The 19,696-nt window shown below is 33.1% G+C and overlaps 1 protein-coding gene across 1 annotated transcript in view; it reads left to right on the top strand.

Moving 5' to 3' along the window:
- Nucleotides 1–19,696, top strand: part of PPFIA2 (PTPRF interacting protein alpha 2) — a 216,266-nt gene that overhangs the window by 149,084 nt on the left and 47,486 nt on the right. The window contains exons 8-15 of the mRNA XM_058189560.1: nucleotides 2,394–2,615; nucleotides 4,279–4,425; nucleotides 6,051–6,185; nucleotides 13,346–13,429; nucleotides 15,207–15,338; nucleotides 16,238–16,300; nucleotides 17,596–17,687; nucleotides 19,168–19,303. Coding sequence (XP_058045543.1) covers nucleotides 2,394–2,615; nucleotides 4,279–4,425; nucleotides 6,051–6,185; nucleotides 13,346–13,429; nucleotides 15,207–15,338; nucleotides 16,238–16,300; nucleotides 17,596–17,687; nucleotides 19,168–19,303 — 1,011 coding nt within the window. The remainder of the gene's footprint in view (nucleotides 1–2,393; nucleotides 2,616–4,278; nucleotides 4,426–6,050; nucleotides 6,186–13,345; nucleotides 13,430–15,206; nucleotides 15,339–16,237; nucleotides 16,301–17,595; nucleotides 17,688–19,167; nucleotides 19,304–19,696) is intronic.

Raw genomic sequence — 19,696 nt, 5'->3', positions numbered from 1 at the left:
ACAGTGTTCAACTTATGAGTGATGTTTTAGTGACTGTTCAAATTTATGGCAGACAACCCAGTTCCAAAGATCCAGTGGCCACCTCTCCTCCCCCAGTCCTATGAACGCATGTTGGGCACAACAGGAGTCTGCATTTATGACCATTTGCAGCATCCCACAATCACATGACTGCATTTTTTAATAGTTTTGCCAAAACTGGCACTTATTTCCAGTTTTCAGCCAAGCTGGCTTATACAAAACCATTGGTTCACTTAACAATTATAACTTTCACTTGAAGAATGCTCAAAACAGGATGTAAAATTGGTATCACATTGGTGATACATTTTACAGTTGTCTTGATTTGCAACCATGATGGACAGGCTCCATTATGATTATGAGGACCACCTATATTCAGCACCATTAGTTCCCCTCCACAAGATTAAGTTCTACAAACTGAATCTTTAACACAAAGATAGTAACAAAGAATAAGCTAGAGATCCACAAGTAAACAAATATACTGAATAAATTTAGAGTTTCATCAGTAAATGGATGTGGTTTCACTCAATTTGACATGTCTTAGCTAATCAAATTTCTTTAAAGATTTAGTTCAGCATTTGTTGCTATAGCTAGAGAAACTTTTAAACACAAACCTGCCATATCTTTGTAAATATATTTGTAGAAAATTTAGTATAGAATGTTAAATGACATGCTGACAAATGCTAATATCTTGATGAGGTAATGTATTGTTTTATATGGCTATTCACAATACCTGATAAACTGCATAATTATGTTTTTGAGAATGGCAGTATATTAAAGCAAGGAAATACTAGGCAGATAGTAGCACCTAATCAGGTTATAGTCTTTTAAATGATTAGTTAGCTAATATCTTTCCAAATATTGTTCATGCCTGAAATATGCCTTCAGAGAATTTTCTGTTGTCCTTGCAGCAGGAACATACTGATTTCACAAGCAAGAAATAGAACAGATAACAGAATAAAAGAGTTGGAAGGGACCTTGGAGGTCTTCTAGTCCAACCCTCTGCTCAAGCAAGAAACCCTATACCATTTCAGACAAACGCTTATCCAATCTCTTCTTAAAAACCTCCAGTATTGGAGTTTCTGGTTCAAGTAGAACACAAGCTTCAAATCATAGAACACTTGTGCATTTCTGACTCATAGAAAACCCAATTAGGCATATGGTAATAATGTCACACTCTCTAGAGAATATACGTTTCCCAGAACATGTTGCTGAGATTCTATGAAATGTTTGTATGTCAGGAAGTTCAAGTGTGATTCATTGACTCTGTGGAAATCAGCAGGAGGCAAATCGTTTAGGTAGCTTTTATGATTTGAATAAAACTGTTAATGTTAGTCATTTATAAATACCAAGAATTAATTGCTGTTTTTGAGCCAAAAAAATAACTGCATAAAAATAAGCACATACAGAAGTTGACCAAAATGAGATCCCGCTAGCATAAAGTATTATAATCTTAACATCAGGTAAATATTTATATAGAGGCACCTATTATCTCTTCTGAAGGTTGGAATCTTTTTCCATAAAGCTATTGTTATACTTTCTAAATATATTTATCTCCTATTAAAGCTCAAAAAAGTAGAAATACTTAGAATTTTTGAAGCAATCTATATATTTTATAAATAAAATAGAATTATTCATTTAATTAATTACTTATGAAAATAAGCTGAATGATATATAAAGTAGGTATCAATTCCAAGGCTTTAAAATTAAAGGTAATATTTTAATATCACCTATCAGCATTTCTTAATAATATTCCTATTGGACTAATATTAAATATGTGTTATTTTGCAGTTCCAATGCTTCCATGTTTAAGCAAATGAATTTCACGCTAAAATTTAGCTATAATAATAATGTTTACTTGGCATAGTTTGCTTTATCATTTTTTTCAAGGTAAAACATTTTTTAAAAATAATAATTCAGTTTACCACATACATACATTACAAAATATTTGAAGAATAAATCAAATGAAAAACGAAACACAGAGGAAGAAATACAGCATACACATATAGCCACTGTAATAAATCTAGCATTATTTAACCAATTAAATGATAACAGAAAATATTCATATATTCAATTTGTGGAAGAAGGAGACATTAAAAAATATAAACTTCTACAAAAACAATTTTGACAAAAATTCTAAAATTCTAAATTCTTCCAATGGCTGATTTTACAGGTTAAATATAGTTTAATGTTCTTAGAGTACTTCTGCATAGGTACCTAGTCTTTTGTAAGTATATTTCAGAGGGCATGACCAATGCAGAGTTCAGAATTAGTAAGAAAATATAATCTACACATCTATGTAGTTCTGATCCTTCTTGCTCTGGTTCTTAAGGGCATTGCTATCTGTGTTTGATATGTTTGTGGGGTTTTTTGAACAGCGTCTATCAAATGGCTCTATAGACTCAAATGATGAAACTGCTCAGTTGGTAGAACTGCAAGAACTTCTCGAAAAGCAAAATTATGAAATGGCACAGATGAAGGATCGCTTGGCTGCCCTGTCTTCCAGAGTTGGAGAGGTGGAGCAAGATGCAGAGACTGCTAGGAAGGACCTCATTAAAACTGAAGAACTAAACAGCAAATATCAGAGAGATATTAGAGAGGTAAATCTCTTTTGAATGTTCATCCTGTCATCTGTTCAAGTTTGAGAATAATTTTATTTAGGGAAATGGAGTTCTTCCATAGCCAATTGGTGAAAAATAAATTTGCCTTTAACATTTAACAGTTTAAGTTGTTTAATTGTAGGTGAATATTCTGATAGCATTTGTACTTTTGCATCCAGGTGTTTGGCTATGACTTACCATGGGAAATAAAGAGCTTGTTCTATGAAACATCAGAGAGAGAGGGTGGGGAGTGAGTGAGAAATAGATCTGTGGGTCTGACACAAAATTAATAAACTTGTGATACACTGTAGAAACATAATTTGTAGTGCAGGATTAGTCAAAAATGACAGGTTAATTATCAAAAAGAGTACTAGCCACTATAAAATTGTTTTTAATATATTGTTTCTATGACATCTGTTGGCAAATGAAAGTTTCTAAATTCTGCTGCTAACTGCTCACTCCAAAATGATAACATGTTGAACAGAACTTTATTTTGTCCTAATTTTGCTAATTTACATAATCACAATGCTCTTTCTTTTTTTATTAAAAATAATGTGATTATTTGCATTTAAAATATCTCTTTAATTTTTATGATTTTCACACTCTAAAGAATTACAATAGGATAGAATATTGAAGAAAAAGCAGGAAACATTCCAAATGTTTATAAAATATTATTGTAGAATATTCGTAAAGCATGTTTATAAAAATACAAATTATCCAGAAAACTGAATAGATGATTTGAAAAGTTATTTTGCATTTTGAAATATGTCCACATTTGTCAGGAAACAACATTATTATCATAAGGTAATATAAATTTTCCTCATAGCCAAGTCTTAATTTTGAACTATGGAAAATAGGAAAATAAGATAGAAAAAACTAAATTATCCTTGTCCATGTTTTTTTTTTGTAAACCCAGTTTTACAGGCACATTCACCACCATCTGTTTAGCCCTTTCTTATCTACATTTCCAGGGCAGCCTATTTTTATTTTCATTTTCTGTTAGCTACCAGGATAAATCTCTCTGTATTTTATTGTTCAATTTCCAAATAAAATTGGTCTAATAATATTTTTTTATTCTAAGTTTGTTACATTATGTAACAGCTTCGCCTACAAATGGTTCCAGTAGTCACTGATTTAGGGGTTAACCGTGCTTTATTTATTTTACTGAATGTATTTTGTTGGTCAATGACCAAATAAAGTTTCTGTCTGTCAAAATTATCAATTGTATTTCTTTTTTCCCCTTTAACTTTATTATATTAGAAGGATGTATCTGTGCATGTTTGCTAATTTTTTGGTCACAATACATGTAAGAAATGATATAGAGGCAAAAATGTATAAGACAGAACTAGTCATTTGACAACATTTTTGTAAATAAAGTCCATTTATAATGAACTGATGCAGTAGTAGACAGACAAGCAATATCAGATTCGGCTATTCCTTGTCTGCAATATCCAATATTTGGATCGGCATCAGGATCTTGGAATTTTTCTTAGACTCTGCACTTAAATAACTTGTCCATTAGGTTTAGTGCTGAACCTGCTTTTCAGTTTGTCTATTTCTAGGTAAGTAAACTTCATTGCAAACTTTTCTCACAGTGTTGAATAGGACATCTATCGCTAGCCACTCCAATGTTGTATTTTGACCTGCTGCTTATTCTTTCAAGGCTATGGCCCAGAAAGAAGATATGGAAGAAAGAATAACTACCCTGGAGAAACGTTACTTAAGTGCACAGAGGGAATCTACTTCCATACATGACATGAATGACAAACTGGAAAATGAACTTGCAAACAAGGAAGCCATCCTGCGTCAGGTTCTGTATTGGGATTGCTGCTACAGTTCAAATGAATTGTAGGAGAAGCTATTCAGATAAGCTCCCTCCTCCCCTGTTTATTCATTACATTTGTTTTAAATTATGACACACTTGTTTAGATTCATTGATTTCTGTAGATTAAAGTCAGGGATGAATTTGGATTTTCATACAATCAAGTTGAGAGGCTAACATAAATCATGTGTAGGATTAGACTTTTTTTTAATAACCTGCTATCATGATAAAGTATTGTTTTGGAATTTGTTGGGTTGTAAGACCAGGTATCTGCCAAGTTAGGATGGAAAACCTTTAAGAATATCTTAAGGTAAGATAGAGGCAAACCAAATGAAAAGGGTGGCAGATACATAGCAGCAAACGTAGGCACACATTAACTGTACAGGTAATTGTAAGGACTGACAGTATTCTACATCATTATTTTATGCTAATAAACATAGCTTAATGGTAAGATACAAAACAATCCAATTTTGATTTAACTAAGAATTAAATCATAGTAAACACAATTAAACACAAAAAATGTTCACTTTTTTGTGTTTTCACAAAATTTTCAATGAGACTGTAAAAGCTATGGCAAAGGGATTGCACTCTGCACAAAAAAGAAGGAAAACTAAAGCAGGATAATCTCCTCTTGGTATATGAAGGAGTTAAACTAAAATTGCTACACTTTATAAACTTTATAATCTGCAAATGGCATTCAATCATGTGAACTTTTATGTAGTTTATTTTTATATAATAATTATTTACCTTGCTTTACCAATTACTGTTTAGGAACAAGAAAATACTTGCTCTTAAGCAGCTGGCAAAGAATACTAGCCGAGATACAGAATTGGAGCCCATACAAGAATATAAATTAAAATTTCCAAAACAATGATAATGTAGGAAATGGTGGTGAATGTATATGTGGAGAGGGGGAGGGAGAACAGTATGTGTTGTATAATATATTAAAATTCAGTGTGGAGATTTTTATTATGCCAATTTGGAATTTCCTTGTACAGTAGATCCATAGGTGCTATTTATAATTTCTTCCTTTTTCCTATCATATTACTAGCATACTTTAGAGAGAGGTATAATATTTGGTTGATGTAGGTGGGATACATAGAACGGCAATGAAAGCTGGTTAACTTACTAAATTTTCCCACCAAGACATGCCTCTTTTTATTATTATTTTTCTTTTAATATTTGAATGATATATTTATTGAAATTAAAAAACACAGAAAAAAATCAGTTTCATTGGGGGCAATTCTGAGGAGAAGATTATTATAAAGCATAGACATCTTTTTAGATTTAAATTGAGTTTGTTTTGCTGTATTTCTTTTAATTCCTAAATTGACAGTGAAGAAAACTGCAGCATTCCATTCTGGTTTTTCATCTATATTTTAGAGGCATATGATGGGAAAGGATCAGCAGTTTGCACCAATATATGCATGTACTATTTGCAGAAGCAGGAGATTTACTTAACCCATTAACAATTTAATTATACAATGAACCATGTTGATTTGGGAAAATTTTAATCTCCAGTTGTTTCTATGAATCTGTATTATTTCCCTTATCCTTCCCTCCATTGCCCAGTTCCTAATCTAACCTTTAATCTTACAATTTCTGGATTTCAGATGGAGGAAAAAAACAGGCAGCTGCAAGAACGTCTTGAGCTAGCTGAACAAAAGCTACAACAAACAATGAGAAAAGCTGAGACTTTGCCAGAGGTGGAGGCAGAATTGGCCCAGAGAATTGCAGCACTGACTAAGGTAATGTAAACTTAAGAATAGGTTAGTATCTGAAAATTGACTTCTTTTAACATTGATTTTTCATCCCTTTCTCCTCCAGCACCGTCAGCAGCAATAAAAGACTTTTGGAGTGGACAAGATGATTCTACTTAATGGCACCGTAAATAAATATTAATTAGACAAAATTACTTGCTTTAGTTTAATTTAATTTACTGGCAGAGGTATTGCTTTGTGTTTCTTTTATGGCTTGATATATTTCTGCCAATATACCAGAGGAGTTTATTTTATAATACATTGTATTATAAAAGAATTATGATTAACCCAGTTCAGCTAAACATCATGAAATTTATTTGTCATTGAATTTTCTTCATGATTTTCTACATCACATTGATTCAGCAAAACACAGAGATCACTTTCATTAAAATAAATTTCAAGGTTCAATTTTTTTTTCTTGGCCATAACGTGAAGGATTCTGTGTTGCATGAGAACATTAAGAGTTTGGATAGGACCAGTGCCTGATAAACTATTCCAGTAATATGCAGTCCACATCTCTGGAATTTGCATATCCACTCCATGGTAAAATGTGCAAGTTGCCAACTTAGTTGTTATGAAAGAACAACTTATAAAAAGTAAAGGTACACTACACTTGTAAATCCTTTGCAGTTCATCTTTATTAGCTTTCAGACCAATTTTGCTTTGTACTGTAGAATTTCTTTTATATATCTTATTGTGCCACAATCTCCAGTTTGTCTTCTCAACACTTACCTCCTCAATAAAGTTGCAGAGAAATGGTATGTTTGATATTGATAAGTCTATAAAAACATATATGAATGATATTTAGTAGAAAGAAAGTCCTTTTCAATTAAAATGTTATATTAAAAACTCAGAACAATATCAAATGATCCAAAAATGATTTCTTGTTTCCCTGCTTCCATTTCAAAATACTAATGGATTATTCCTATTTGGTGTCATGCAAATATTTTCAGTTGCACATGCAACCATTTAGAGAGACAATATTTTCCTGCTCTGTTAGGGTTTCTGGTAATATATAAGAAAATCATCTAATCTGTAAAGTGATGTGTTGAAAAGAAAACGTCAATGCACATGAATGTTTCTACATTATTTTCTACAGAGTAGATGAATGAATGTTTTTGTAAAACTTACATACCTTCTAACTGAACAAATGAAGACAAATTCATATATTAATGCGCTATAAAATAACATTTATTATTCCAATTTAGAGTTCTCTAATTTAGAGTTCTCTACTATGCAGTCAGGTGAAAATAAGTACCCTGTTTTCCCCAAAATAAGACATCCCCTGATAATAAGCTCAATCGGACTTTTGAGCGTATGGCAATAAGGCAAAGTACTTATTTCAGGGTTCAAAAAAATATAAGACAAGGTCTTATTTTCGGGGAAACACAGGTATAAGTTTTATTTTTCAATATATAGTCTACCAAATTGGTTCAGCTTTATCTATCTTCTCTACTGTCTCTATGTTGATGAGGAAGGGTAATATTAATATTTGCAGTGATATTATTTATAAGCTATTTTTGCTGTGCTATAAACATATTATAGGACCCAGATTGTTGGGAGCAATATGCTGACTCTGTAAACTGCTTAGAGAGGGCTGTAAAAGCACTATGAAACGGTATATCAGTCTAAGTGCTATTGCTATTGCTATATTAGTTTTTCCCAATCTTCCCAAGTCTGTTGTTCAATAAATATTTATGGTTTATATATTTCATTTAGATTTGGTCGTTTAAATTAGATTTGTGTGTAGTTTAAATGACTTTAATTGAAGGAGGTAGAGGGAAGCTGCTATTTCAACCAGCCAACTCAGTCTGTGTTCTTTCTTGATATAGAGATTTCAACTCTCAAAACTTCCCAGCCAGTTGAAACAACTAACAGGTGTCTAAGTTAGAGGGGTGCCAAATTAGATGATTACATTATATGTGATATAGCTAAAACTGGTTCAAAATATATATTTAGTAGTTGACTCTTCTACTAAGCAAAGTATCAGAAACGCCAAGCAAAAACACAGCAGGGATCTTCTTTGAACTGTGAGGTGTGGTAGGCAATAGTTCTTACAAATCCAGGTCAGACACGGCCTGGATAATCTTCCATAACACTTAGTTGGCAGTTTGCTCAGAGATCCAGTAGGAGGAAGGTATGTTGGATATGTTCATCACCTTGAGTTATTTTTGAAAATAATAATGGCAGAATAGAAATAAATAAATAAAGGTTCTGTGGGCAGAGGGACAAATGTTGAGGATAAGGAGCATCAGCCCACTTCATCTAACCCATCCAAGTTCAATCACCAAAATAGGAAGACCGTTTAATGACTCCATATTAATATCCAATTTTGAGAACCATTGGAAATTAGATTATATCACTTTGTCCTTATGTTCTTTTAAAGTTTTTTTAAAGTATATAGTATTAATAACAAGATCTCTGATGAAATGTCATGTGACACCAATTTGTCTGATTAAGCTTTTTTCCAGACCGACTGAATTATTATGAATTGTTAAGAGAGCTGAAGCCAATGGGCAAATTTTAGCTCTGAGTAAGCCTAAACATGGGCAGTTTTAACTATGATTTAGTAATAGGACAGTATAGATTATAGGTTTGGTTTGATGTCCCACACAGTAGTCCAAACAGATTTGCCCTAAAATACACCATTTCATCTAATTAATGGTTACAAATATAAGAGTTTTAGTAATATATAGATTTACTGTTTCATCAATTTTTAATTTCAAAGAACTGAGAATTACATGACATATATGATTTTTAAAAATCCCTATTGAAGCTACTTTTCTGCATATGCAGTAAAGGTTTTTGACCAAAACTTATAGCCATAATTGATAGGTTATCTTTATGAGATTATTTGGTAAGGATAAAATCTATGTAGTCTGGTCTGGGCAAGAAATGTAAGAATCATACATAAAAGCAAGGGTGACAAATCTTAATTTATAATCAGATGCCCCAGTTTCCCAAAACCACATCACTGAAATTTGTTACCAAAATGGTTGAAAGTTCAACATTATGGCTTTTGGAGGGGAGAAATATAAAAGTTAAGACTGATAACTTGATGTCTTTGGAGAAGGATTTTCAGGATGAGAATGGGAATAGTTTAGTTTTCCAGATGCCTTCTACTCCTATTCATACCTTAACTCTTCCAAATCCATTAATGTGGAGTAGACTGAATTGATCAATATCAGAGCATATGATTCTGGGGTATTTTGTTAACTCATAAGGAAAATAGCTGAGTCTGATTAGAGTAATGAGAGACAGAAGTGTATAACACTTGGATGCATAGTTAATCTGTATGCAGAAAAGTTTTTTTACAATTTCATAATAATAAAATTTTAGTTTATCCACTGAAATAAAATGCAGATGTCAGGGTTCCAAGGAATACCCCCAACGAAATAAAGCTCTGAGGCTTGAAGCTTCTCAAAGTTCCAATTTATTAGAGATGTCATGTTGGCACAGCTGGGAAAACCCGAAACTGAAAGCTTCTAGATTTTCCACAGTCGACAGTTCACAGCCCTGCCCACCACCCACAAGTTCATCACATTGTCCAATCAACTCTTCACACTCAATTGGATACAATCTTCAGGCAGTCTACATCAGACGCAGGCAAAAGTCCTTGAATACGGAATGTTGTTATGACTCTACCTCTCCAACAACAACCCCCTCTCAACTTCCCCAGCTAAAGTATGTGGCGGTTAAGAAGCAAAAAGAAAATCATCTTCCAAAACTGACAGCAGGAAGAATTGTGGTCTGATAGCACAAAGTATTTTTTCACGCAGCACATAAAATTGAGGAATTTACTGTCAGGAGATATAGCAGGAGTGAAATCTAAAAATTTTCCCTACCGGTTCTGTGGGCATGGCTTAATTGGTGGGCGTGGCTTGGTGGTCAGATGACACGGTGGGCGTGGCCAATAACAATAAATAATAAACTTTCACACTTTACACACACAACACAACACACACACACACACACACACACTCACATCAAATGCCACATACAGTTTTCTGAGATTTTGTGTGTTTGTGTAGTTAGAGTGAAACACTACAGAAACACACCAAATCTCAGAAAGCTGCACAAATATTTTATTTTATTATTTTATTTTATTTTATTATTTTATTTTATTGTGGACTTCAGTTCCCAGAGTTACTCAGCCAGCAAAGCCAGCCAGCATTAGTTGATCACTGAGGAAATAGATTAGCTAAGCAATTGATTCTGTCTGGCTGAAAGTGAAACTGGGGCTTTCAGGCTGGAAAAAGAGCCATGTGTTCATCAATAATCAGGTAAGTGCCTTAGAATCTCTACTCTTACTTGTAGAAAACATGTTTTCTACAAGTAAGAGTACAAGTAAGGTTCTGCTGATGAGGAACTCAGGTGAGATTGCCAGAGGAGCCTTAATTTTTTTTTTTTAAGTTTAAAGGCTCTGCTGATCTCAGCTGAGGGGCGGGATCCTCAAAAGCTTTTTTTTACTTTTAAGGCATGTTTCGGCTGAAGAAAAGCCGGATTTTAAAAGTAAAAAAAAAATCCTCTGCTGATGATGCGGCTCAGCAGAGGTAGGGGGCGGGGCCAGGGATTTTTGCCACCGGTCTCTGAACCAGCGGCCACCATCGCTACCGGATCGCGTGAGCCGGTCCAAACTGGGAGCATTTCACCCCTGAGATATAGTAATGGCAGCCAGTTAAGGTACAGTAGTATCAAAGGATTCTGAATGTGTCATGGAGGTTTAAACTATCCATGTCAAATAATATTGATATTTACTATCTCCTGAATCACGGAGGAACATGCTTTACTGAGAAGTAACAGGAAAAGGAGTTAATGTACCTTATGGACTTCTCACATGTTTTAGTGGGCTACTGTGTGATACATAATGCTAGACTAAAATGTTCTTTGACATGATTCAGCTGGACTTTTTTTGTATTTCTGTCTTATAATAGTTTTTTTGGGGGGGATTGGTTTTTTGTTTTTTTTTGTGGATCTGAAAGCGAATAATGTTACTGTCTTTATTGTCTTTGGGGACTGCTGAGGTTTTTATCTAGGTTGGGTACTTTAAGACTTGTGGACTTCAACTCCCAGAATTCCTCAGCCAGCTTTGCTGGCTGGTTATCTAATTACCTCCTCCAGGATATTGGAAGAAAAGGAAAACCTGTAAAATCTTTTTTCTGACAGCACAGTGGAGTCATTTGCCTAGATCATATAGCTTGATTCTAAGATTATTAGATATTTAGAAAGTTTGACTTCTGAGATGTGTCCCATCTTTTGGAAATAATATTTTCTTTATGGTTTCAAAGTTGAGAGTTTAGCTTTGTTTCAGATAAGGCCTCTATGTGGTAATTTTATCAATTTGATCCTTTTTGTAGTCAACAGAAGGGACTCTCAGTGAAGGGTATGAGAACATCCTCCTTATGTTCATGGAATTTTTGGTAATAAAAATGTTTCCCTTTAAATAAAATAGCCATTTTTTAAAACATAGATTGAAGCAATAAATTAGTTTTATGCTTTGCAATGACTATTCAAGATGTTTTGATTTATTTCATAATCAGTACCCTGAAATAATCATTGGTGTCTTCTCTTAATTTTGTGCCATCAGGTTCAAATACTTGTCATCTCTGATATCTGCCAGAAGCTCAATACAATTTTCTGATTTTAGGATCTGGCATGGATAGTAAAAACAGCACTGGCCCTTGTACACAGCTGCGTTTAGCTGGATAATCACAAATTGTTTTCAAACAATGTACATTTTTACAGAAGTAAAAAGGGCTGATTCAAAAGTGCAAATCTTAATATTATAAATTTAGGCCTCAATCACGTGTTCATGTACTTAGAAATAAACCTGATTGAATTTAATGTGAGATATATTTTATAAGATTCACTTAAAATCGCATTGTTTGGTAAGGTAAAGACAAAACTCACAATACATTTTAGAGTTTTACTGAGTGTTTATAGTCAGCATAGAGTTACGATAATATATTTCCCCAGATTGTAGTTTAGTGCACCACAACAAATGGTGTAGCATATTCAGTCATGGTCTGTGCTCTGGGTAAAGCAATTAGACATTTGCTTTATATTCACTCCTATTCAGTACTTTTCATTGTAAGAGGACTTTGTTCTTTTACCTAGAAATTCGGTATCATTTAGTTATTTGCTTTTATACCTCAAAGGGAATCTACATGATATCGTTCTAAAAATGTTTAATCCATTTATTTAATACAATCTGTAACACTGTATACCCTGTTTTCATTATGATTGTAGGATAACCTTCAAAAACACATTCTGGCACTGACTTTTCATGCTCTAATTATGAGTTTACCCAAATTCCAATCAGACCTGGTATTTCTCATAGTTACTTTGAGTACCCCTCTATGGAGGAAGAATAATTCTCATCAGCCAGCCATCACTAACCTGGAATTTCCATACTTAGGTTGTTGGCTTTTTTAGCATTCCATTGTTTTCACTCCATCTGCATCAACTGCCTCATATCACCCTATTGTAAGTGTGGTTTATTCTACATAAAGTTTTGTCAGTTAAAATATTAAATTTGCAATCACACTTTTCTTTTAAGCATTCTGTGCTGTATTCTGTTCAGTGTGGTGTCTTTAGTTCTGATTTTTCAATTTTGTCCCTCTCCTTTTCCTTGACGTTAGTCTGATCCAACTTCCTCTACCTCATCTGATGATTATCAATATGTTATGGAAGCTAAACTACAAGAAATGATCTCCATACGTAGGAAGGTAGTCCTACAGGACTTTACTTTCTATTGCTAAATAGAATCCATCTGATTTTGTTTTTATATTTTTAAGAATTCTTTTAATTTCTGTATTTATTTTATTGATAATCAACCATTGTGCAGTTCAATGCTTAAAGAGCTTACAATTTTATGATGGCAGGTTTGTGTTCAAACCATGCACAGTCTGCATGTTACATTTGGCTGATTTCATTGCTCATGAATAACTCCAATGTTTTGCTGGATGCTTGGATGTAACAGGCCTTTGTAGCTGACACATTTCAAGCGATGCTGTTCAGCTGCCTGTTTGAATAAAATTAAGTTTTGCAGTTAGTAGTAGCTTGCTTTATATTTCCTTTTTTGAAAATGACCACTTTGATTTAAAAAGCTATTTAATGTTTCACATCAAATTATATTATTTTTATAGGCAGAAGAAAGACATGGCAATATTGAAGAACGCATGCGGCACCTAGAGGCTCAGTTGGAAGAGAAGAATCAAGAACTTCAAAGGGTATACATGCTTACATTATAGTTTGAGTTCAACTGTTTATTCCATAGCACATACTATAAGCCTGTAAAATTATAATAGCAGTCATTGTTCTTGTTATTTTTCACGAACCTATAGCTTGGTGCAGTACAATATTAGGATATTGATGGAATAAAATACTACAGTCCAGTTTAAAATCATAATAAAACTATAAAACTCTACTGTGGGTATCAGTTTCTGTTTTTGTCCCAATGACAAAAGCAGTTGACTCAGTTAAATGTTTCACACAGTTTCCAATTGAAATATTCTATATGAATTACTGACCATAAAAAGAAATGGAAAGGAAAATAGTTTCTTGAGAATGTTAGATAGCAATATTGGGTGATAACTGGAATACACAGAAGAAATAATGAACTTTTTAAACAAAGAACAAAGATAGGTTTATTTTGAAGAAAATAAGACCAGTTGGCTCATTTAGCCAGCCACAATTATATGGAGTTTTGTGGAGGGGATAGAGGATGCTTGCCACCTGCTGTTACCTCATGCCTCCCACCGACCCATACGCTCACACAGAGAGGGTATTCTCAGGGTGCCGTCCGCCAAACAATGTCGGCTGGCGGCCCCCAGGGGCAGGGCCTTCTCTGTGGGAGCTCCTACGCTCTGGAACGAACTTCCCCCTGGATTACGTCAATTGCCTGATCTTCGGACCTTTCGCCATGAGCTGAAAACGCATTTATTTATTCAAGCGGGACTGGCTTAATATTTTTAAATTTTTTAACCGGGGTTTTATTATTTTAGGGTTTGTAATTTTAAATTTTAAACCTTTTAATTGGCCATTTTTCTAATATGCTCGGTTTTAAACTGTTGTTTTAATTGTATATTTTTTTATGTTTTTTATCTTTTGGCTGTACACCGCCCTGAGTCCCTTGGGAGAAGGGCGGTATAAAAATTTAATAAATAAATAAAATAAATAAATAAAAATAAAATAAATGCTTCAAGATGCCCCTATTTAAAATACCACTGTTGTTGTTGATCACAGGGTAATTCTTATGAAAGCCTGTAGGTTACCACCTATATGCACTAGCCCCAAATTGTAGATTCATTTATTTATTCATCAAATTTGTACAGTATGCCACCCATCTCATGCAAAAGTGTTTCTGGGTAGCATACAACAAATCTATAAAACAGTTAATATATAAAACAATTATTATTAAAACAATATAAAACAATTTAAATGCAATAGATTGAAGTATATAAATACACAGAACTAATAATAGCTTAATAAATTGTCATTAGTCAAAATTTTACTGTATTTTCATGTGAAGTGAACATGAAAAAGTGAGTTCCAAAGGTCCATTTCAAAAAGCAACTGGACTTTCTTTGCTTTTTCTTTGAAAACATTTAGCTTCTCATCTGAGAAACGTCTTCAGTTCAACTGCAACATATGATTATTTGTGGCACTTCTAAATATTTGATTTAAAATTACAGTGACCTTTTGAATATGACTAACAAATGAAGACCACGTATCTCTATTAGAAGAAAAAAATCAGAATTATTACTCCTTACATCTATATTTGAATCTATGACTAAATGTTTCAACTAATAAATGTATTTGTTTCTCTCTGCAACTGCTCAATTTTATTCTCTCTTTGAAATAAATTTGTTTTTCTACCTGCCATTTGATTGTGGTATTAATATTACAACTTCAGATCAAACAAACCAGTGTGAATCTTTGACCAGTATTTTGGATTTAATTAATGTTGAACCTGCTTGCTTTATTTCCTTTGAACTTTATTGAAAGGCAAGACAAAGAGAAAAAATGAATGAAGAGCACAACAAAAGATTGTCTGATACTGTGGACAGACTTTTGACAGAATCTAATGAACGTTTGCAACTACATTTGAAAGAGAGAATGGCAGCATTGGAAGAGAAGGTAAACAAGCAAATAATGTGCACACTTATTGCTTCATTTAGGTATATATTCATAGTTATTTTGCTTCTTGGCTTGATCCTGTGGAATAAAGGCATTAAAAAAACCTAAGGCACAATCCATGGCTTCAGTAAGAAATTCTGTTTGTTGTGTTTCTGCAGTTCCTGTTGACTTTCTTCCTCCTTCAACTTCTCATAATGGCACACCAGAATTTAAAAAGTTTACAGCATGGTGCTAGTGGGTCCTTGCCCATTTCTACTGTTGCTCGTTGTCACTACTTTCACTTCTATCAACCTTTGGGTAGAGTCCCAGCCTTATGGTACAGTCATAACAGTTTGCCATCACTACAAACACTTAGTACTTACCTGAGATATTCTTATCCATTGTACAGTGCTTATTAGAATGTGAAACTATCATTTGTCTACATTCTGTAGTGTTACTGGTCAGGGTCAATGGATGGCATTCCACAGACATGGATGGTTGGGAAATTCTGGAAGTCCACACATCTTAAAGTTGCCAAAGTGGAGAATCACTGTGCTAATGGAATCAGGAGGTTCAATGATTCCTGCTTTCTATTCAGTATTCTCACTCTTTTGCAAATGTTCCCTCATATGAGCTCTGATTGAATGTAACTGGCAATGCCTGCAGCTCACAAATGAAAACAGTGTCTTAATTTTACATTATTAATCATATGATGATATCAATTTTATATTTGTATTAGTGGTAATATCTTTTAACATATTCAGTCTTCGATTAAATTAATGAAATATTTTTAACAATATACCAATATGTTAGAAAAAATAAATAAATATTATTGATATGTGTTTGATTTATTTGTTAATCTTGATTGGGTAATGATTATTTCACTAGACCTTATTTTAGTTTTTATTTCTATCTCTTAGAATGTTTTAATACAAGAATCAGAAAACTTCAGAAAGAATTTGGAAGAATCTTTACATGATAAGGTACCCTAGATTAATTACATCCTTTATTAATAATGTTTTTTTAAAAAAATACAGTCATAAGCATTAATTCAAGATTATATGCATATATATTTGAGAGTAAGAGCATTGTCTTTGTACAAATATTCTACACTGATAGATTGAGTCAACATCTGCCCAGATAAAATTAATGATAACATAATGTTATTAGTTAATGTGCTCATCCAAACAAAATAAAGTATTGTCTTTTCTTCTATTGAGGCTTATCTGTACCATTTAAACTGTTCTTTTCAAGACAGGTTTCTTTTTCTGATAAAAGCTTAGATTAGATTTCTTTATTCAAGAAACTTTGGCTTGTACAAAACAGCCACCAACATTCCTAATTTTGATTATCTTTCCTTCTTTGTATAAAATCCCTTAGGTTTCAGAAGCAGAGTTTTTAAGGGTGAAGAGTTTGGAATAGAAGTATGATTAGAGTTTCTATTCACCCACATGAAAAGTACAAAACTGCTATGCATGTGTATGGTTAACAAACATATTTCAACTATTTGTTCCTTTGCTGTATCACTTAGCTACATTTGCTCTAACATGGTCAAGGACTTTGTGGCAATAGACATTTTATTCTCCAGAACTGCTCCTTATGATGTTGAATGGGCTCAAAGAGATTGATTGGCCCAAAGTGACATAGTAGACTTCTTAGTTCAATTTGAATTTAACTAGGGCCCTGTGCAGTTCTAGCATAACATGTTGACCACCTGCTTTATCAATTCTTTTTGTTTACAATGCATTTTGAAAGTAACACAGGTGAATACTCTAAACCGTTAAATCTGTAGATATGTAGGCATGTTTTATCAGATGGTTTTAATGGTTCTTGCACACATATACTATACTAACAAATATCCAGCTATAAAGATTTAATCTAATTCATCTTCTGACCTCTGCCTCACATAATTCCCAAAGTGATAGGCTAGATAGTGATTGTGGGAGTTAACAATATACCTGCAAGGTATTACAGTAGAGAACTAGTTTAATCATTGCCACCTTCTAGGATGTTTACAGCTTCTCATGAAAATTAGTGTCCTGCTGTGAGACTCTCTTCCATCCTAAATACTAACAAGACTAGAGTATGCGTAGCTTCCAAGCCCAGGAAAGATCATCCAGGTGTCATACTGGAGGAAAGCTAGAGAACTCATGTAGAATTTTCTAGCATATGGTTGAACTATTCAGAGAGATGGTTTTATATGACAATAAAATTTGATGAATAATTTTGAACTACCATATATCTATATTAATCATTTATTATCTATTTCAATTTTCAGGAAAGATTAGCAGAAGAGATAGACAAGCTGAGAGTTGAACTTGACCAGTTGAAAATACGAGCAGGTTCTTTAATTGAACCCACATTGTCAAGGTAGCACAAGAAAACAATGATATTTTCTTTAATAACATTATTTTGAAGTTTCAGTCATCATACATTTAATACACTCTTCATCATCCATAAAAACGGTTGCTGTTTACAGGATTGTGAAAGTTAAAATTTGTGTCGCCATATGATAAAGGCACTAATTTAAATGGCATAAAGAAAGATTACTTCTCTGTAGATAGGGAATAGAAATATCATGACTATTATTTAGTTAATCATTATCTCCAAACTTGATAGCAGATATCTTAAATATCAGCTTAAATATCTTGGTAGCAGAAATATTAGAAGCCACAGTAGAACAGAACTGTGGCTGTTTATATCCTTATGATACAAAAGTATTCATTCAATCAATGAAATTTATATGGGTGCCCCATCACCATATAGTTTAATAGCTGTGGGAATAAAGAACTATCAACTAAATCAATAATTAAAAATGAATTATGAAATTATAGAATCATAGGTTGGAAGGAAACTAAAATTATTATTTACCTTATTGTTTCTGGATTTTTGGTGATTTTATTTTATTTTTCAGTTCTTGGAACATTTTAATAGGAAATGAATTAGATAATAAATGAATTTTACTTATTAATTACATGTGTATTTCTATTTTTTTCATGGAATTCAAATATAAATGTCATAGATCAGTAAAATCATTTCTGCTCTATTCTTTTCAGATGGGTTGCTTCATGAACTATTAAATTTTATACTAATTTGTTACTTAACAATTTCATTAAGTACATTCTTTTGATGATACTTTACCATTAAATATAAATTTCTAAAATTGATTTCTTTTTAAATGCATATTTCTGAACATATATTGTTCTAAAATATTTTTTTAATTGAGAGATGCAGTGCAAAATTCATTGGCATTGGTTTGCCTTGGGTCTTGTTGATTAAACTGTGTCATCTATTGGAGCTAAATAAATGAGCCTTCTCTATCACTGCGTCCGTCATTTGAAATCTGTATGGCTGCCACCTTGTTAGAGTTGGGCCGCCTAGATATTGACAAAGAAACAAATAAGTCTGCACATTAATCTTGGAAGTAAGAAAGGAACATTTTTAGTTTATGTTGGTGTGACCTAGGTATAATCCTCATGGCTTCTCTTTTAAGTCTCTCCCTCCCTCTCAGAGAGAGACTCAAGTTGCTGATGAATTGAAATTTGAGCTTTTAGCTTTGACTCTATAATTCCAGTCTCATTTTTCTAACAATAAAAACTCCTACATAAGATTATACTCCTACATAAAAATACATTGATTGATCAAATATATATTTCAGCTTTTCCTTTTTCATTAAAATGCAAACCTTATAAATTCCCTTCAGTATGCAAGGAAGCATACTCTATTTTTATTGCTCTGTTGGTAGCAAAGTGTAGGATGATATCCTCTGCATGTGGTAAAAATAAATATATTTTAAGTGAAATCAAGGGTTTTTCTTAAATCTAAATCCTGTGCCACAATTGTTTTTCAGGACACATCTTGATTCATCAGCCGAACTGAGGTACTCTGTGGGCTCACTAGTTGATAGTCAACCAGATTATAGGTCTACTAAAGTGATAAGAAGACCTAGAAGAGGTCGTATGGGAATCCGAAGAGATGAACCAAAGGTTTATATTTAAATCATTTTTCCTTTAATAAGATTGCAATCATAAGCACAGCTGACTTAAGACATTTTGCCAACTAAGGCCAGGACTGGAATTAACTTTCCATAGTCCTTGCATACTTCTATAGATAATAGCTTTAATTATATCATTATGTGGATTCTACAATTGGATCATAGAGTTGGTAAGGCCACATTTCTTAAACATTGGCTCTGTTTTTGCCATTCATATATTTAAAATGTAGAAAAATACGTGTTTCTGCATGTGCATGTGCCCACACACACTTCTAATTTTGCAGTCATCTTTGGGCCTAAAACCTTTTGAAAACTCCAAAAGCTCCATATACTCAGTCACTGTATTGTTGTGCTCAGTGGATAATCTGGCCCTGTCTGAAATTAT

This window comes from Ahaetulla prasina, chromosome 7 (genome assembly GCF_028640845.1).
Source record: "Ahaetulla prasina isolate Xishuangbanna chromosome 7, ASM2864084v1, whole genome shotgun sequence".
Lineage (NCBI taxonomy): Eukaryota > Metazoa > Chordata > Lepidosauria > Squamata > Colubridae > Ahaetulla > Ahaetulla prasina.
This window is presented reverse-complemented; position numbering and strand designations above follow the sequence as displayed.